This window comes from Miniopterus natalensis, chromosome 2 (assembly GCF_054644295.1).
Source record: "Miniopterus natalensis isolate mMinNat1 chromosome 2, mMinNat1.hap1, whole genome shotgun sequence".
NCBI lineage: Eukaryota > Metazoa > Chordata > Mammalia > Chiroptera > Miniopteridae > Miniopterus > Miniopterus natalensis.
Genome location: NC_142082.1, coordinates 138,122,713 through 138,125,921, shown reverse-complemented (window position 1 = coordinate 138,125,921; position 3,209 = coordinate 138,122,713). Strand labels below are relative to the sequence as shown.

The 3,209-nt window shown below is 37.9% G+C and overlaps 1 protein-coding gene across 1 annotated transcript; it reads left to right on the top strand.

Annotated features, from left to right (window-relative positions):
* The first annotated feature begins 762 nt into the window (after positions 1-762).
* Positions 763-1,692, top strand: LOC107538187 (olfactory receptor 6C4). The gene has a single exon (XM_016214349.2). It carries the CDS (start codon positions 763-765, stop codon positions 1,690-1,692), a length of 930 nt encoding a protein of 309 aa, XP_016069835.1.
* The last annotated feature ends 1,517 nt before the right edge of the window (positions 1,693-3,209 follow it).

Genomic DNA, 3,209 nt, shown 5'->3' with positions numbered 1-3,209 from the left:
AAACTCTGAATGTGACAGAGAAACATATAAAATGCTAATTAATATAACATATTGATGCCTGAGCCTTGTTCACGTAAACAAAAAGGCTCATGATATAAAATGAGATAGTACTGAACCAAGATCTTAAAAGTTCTAATGGCCTATTACAAATTTATCCCACAAAAGAAGTGGAGATATAGAAAAATCAATTATACATCAAGATCTCGGCATTGTCTGTGTGGGGAAATTCCTATGGGTGCATGAAACAAGAAAATCCGAGTTTTGGACAGTAATGGAGATGAGGACCTATGGCATTGAATAGTACAGGGAGAAGAAAAAGTACAGAAAGGGAAAAACGCACAGGGAAGGGGAGAGAAAGCACAGAAAACAGAATCGGATAGAGATATTTCTACCAAGAGCACAGAAGCAGGAAGATTAATAAGAGTCAGAGAAAAGTGATTTAAATGTGGAGATTTCCTGAAGATTTTAGGAGGAAAGGATAGGTTCAAAAACATATTCTTCTGTGGGGGGAAAATTATTTTTTCTGCAATATGTTCTGTTAAGAGTGCAGTTATAGATGGACTTAAGGAACTACAAGACATTAGGAAAAGGTCACTTTTGTAGTAGACATGGGGCTTCCATGGAGCCTAGTCCAGTCCTATGGGTGGAGAGTAACATATGACCTGATTCTGTTGTCTACAATCAGCTTTATCTCTCCCACCCTGGGACAATTCCATTTTCATCATTCTCACCTTTTCCCTTTAGATGTACTGAAGGTCAACAATGAAAAACAGGACTATGTTTACTGAGTTTATTCTGTTCGGCCTCACAAATCAACCTGAAGCCCAGGTCATGATATTCACCTTTATGTTCCTTACATACATGCTAAGTGTCCTAGGAAATCTGACCATCATCATACTCACACTGGTAGACCCCCACCTCCAGACCCCCATGTATTTCTTCCTCCGGAATTTCTCCATCTTAGAAATTTCCTTCACATCTATTTTTATTCCCAGATTTCTGACCAGCATGACAACAGGAAATAAAGTCATCAGCTTTGCTGGATGTTTGATTCAATATTTTTTTGCAATATTTCTTGGGGCAACGGAGTTTTACCTCCTGGCCTCTATGTCCTATGATCGCTATGTGGCCATCTGCAAACCCCTGCATTACCTGACCCTCATGAGCAGCAGAGTCTGCGTACAACTTGTGTTCTGCTCCTGGCTGGGGGGACTCCTAGCTATCTTACCCCCAATCTTTCTGATGAGCCAGGTGGATTTCTGTGCCTCCAATGTGCTGGATCACTATTACTGTGACTATGGGCCCCTCCTGGAGCTTGCCTGCTCAGACACAAGCCTCTTAGAACTGGTGGTTATCTTCTTGGCTGCTGTGACTCTGGTGGTTACACTGGTACTGGTGACGCTTTCTTATACATACATTATTAGGACCATTCTGAGGATCCCATCTGCCCAGCAGAGGACAAAGGCTTTTTCCACTTGTTCCTCTCACTTGATTGTCATCTCCCTCTCTTATGGCAGCTGCATGTTTATGTACATTAATCCCTCTGCAAAAGAAGCAGGTGCTTTCAACAAAGGAATAGCTGTGCTGATTACTTCCGTTACTCCCTTGTTAAACCCCTTCATTTACACTCTAAGAAATCAGCAAGTGAAGAAGGCATTCAAGGACACCATCAGAAAGATGGTGAAGCTTTAAAAAACAGAATATATTTTAATGTATTGAGTATACCATATTTTAAGTGCTGAATTGGCCCTCAAGGATAAAAACATGAGAGGTATCTGCCCTAATTTCAAGGAATCTATAGTCTAGTGTGATAGAAAAGTGTATGAACTGTAAATATATATCATAAGTTTATTTTTAAAATAAAATAACAGTTATTAGTTATTTTTAGTTATTAATGGTTAATACTCCTTTAATAAGTGTTATTAAAGAAGGATGAATGAGAATTTATAGAAAACAATTGGAAAAATATTAACCATTTTCCAGAAATGACCTGACATATAAGAAGAAAAACATGTTGCTTAAAATATATCTTTATTGATTTCAGAGAGAGGAAAGGAGAGGGAGAGAGAGAGACATAGAAACATCAATGATGGGAGAGTCACTGATCGAGCCCGCAACCCGGGCATGTGCCCTGACCGGGAATCGAACCCCGATCACCTGGATCCTAGGTCAATGCTCAACCGCTGAGCCACGCCCGGCAGGGCAAAAAAACATGTTGCTTATTTACGAGAGTAGGAAGATAAGAATTTTGAGTGAAAAAAAGAGGCCAAATCAATTACTAACTATGAAGTTACTTGAACTTTGGTGAGTCAAGAGAAGTTTTAAGAAAGGAAGTGATATCAGAGCTGTCTTGAAGGAAATCTAGCATTGGCCTTGTTCTTCATCATGGAGCCCTAGGGACTATGCTTCTATCAAAGCGTCAATGATTTTTACTCTCCTCCCCTTTTTCACTTACTTTCCAACTGTAGCCATTACAACTTCCATCTTTCCATAAAGGAAAAGTTTTTAAAATATATACATTCAGTCCATTTTTCTCCAAATGAGGCAAAAATAATCAAGATTGTTGTTAACTCACATGTGTTTTTCTAAAAGTTATGGTTAAAAGAGGTTTCTAGAAGCAAGGTTAGAAGGCTTTCACATTTCTTAAAAGTATCTATTGTTTTTCTTAGCTGACATCTTTTTAAGTTAATAGCTAACATCTCCCACTCTCTCTTTTTGGAAGTTTCTGGTGAATTTTCATGAATTGTGATTTTATTTTTATCTTTTTACCTACTTTTGTTAGATATTAGAAAGGACAAATTCTGTTATATGGCTCCATTCTTTTAACTTATCCCCAAATTTTTGCTTTTGTTTTTAACCTAAGCCATGGGTGCCAGTTTTATAAAGTGAAAAAGAATATATAGTATCAGTACAGTTTTATATCTAGAATGTTACAAAGTATGAGTCTTAGCAACCAACTAGGAATAGACAGACTGTCCTACCAAGAGCTCCACACATGGATCAATGTAACAACTTAAATTTGAATAGGTGGTGGAAGGGGCTCAGTTTCAATGGAACTAAGAACATTTTGGAAATCTGAGTACTTGCACATAGTTTAGTAATATCCTAATGCATTGTACAATGCTGGTTACTGTTTGGGGTACAAGTGGAGCATCATATGATGTATTCACATGCTTTATATGTACTAATAATGTTTAGTGGAATGATGC

What these genes read in the sequence shown, in the direction of transcription:
- LOC107538187 (XM_016214349.2), top strand. Translation starts at nt 763, where the DNA reads ATGAAAAACAGGACTATGTTTACTGAGTTTATTCTGTTCGGCCTCACA.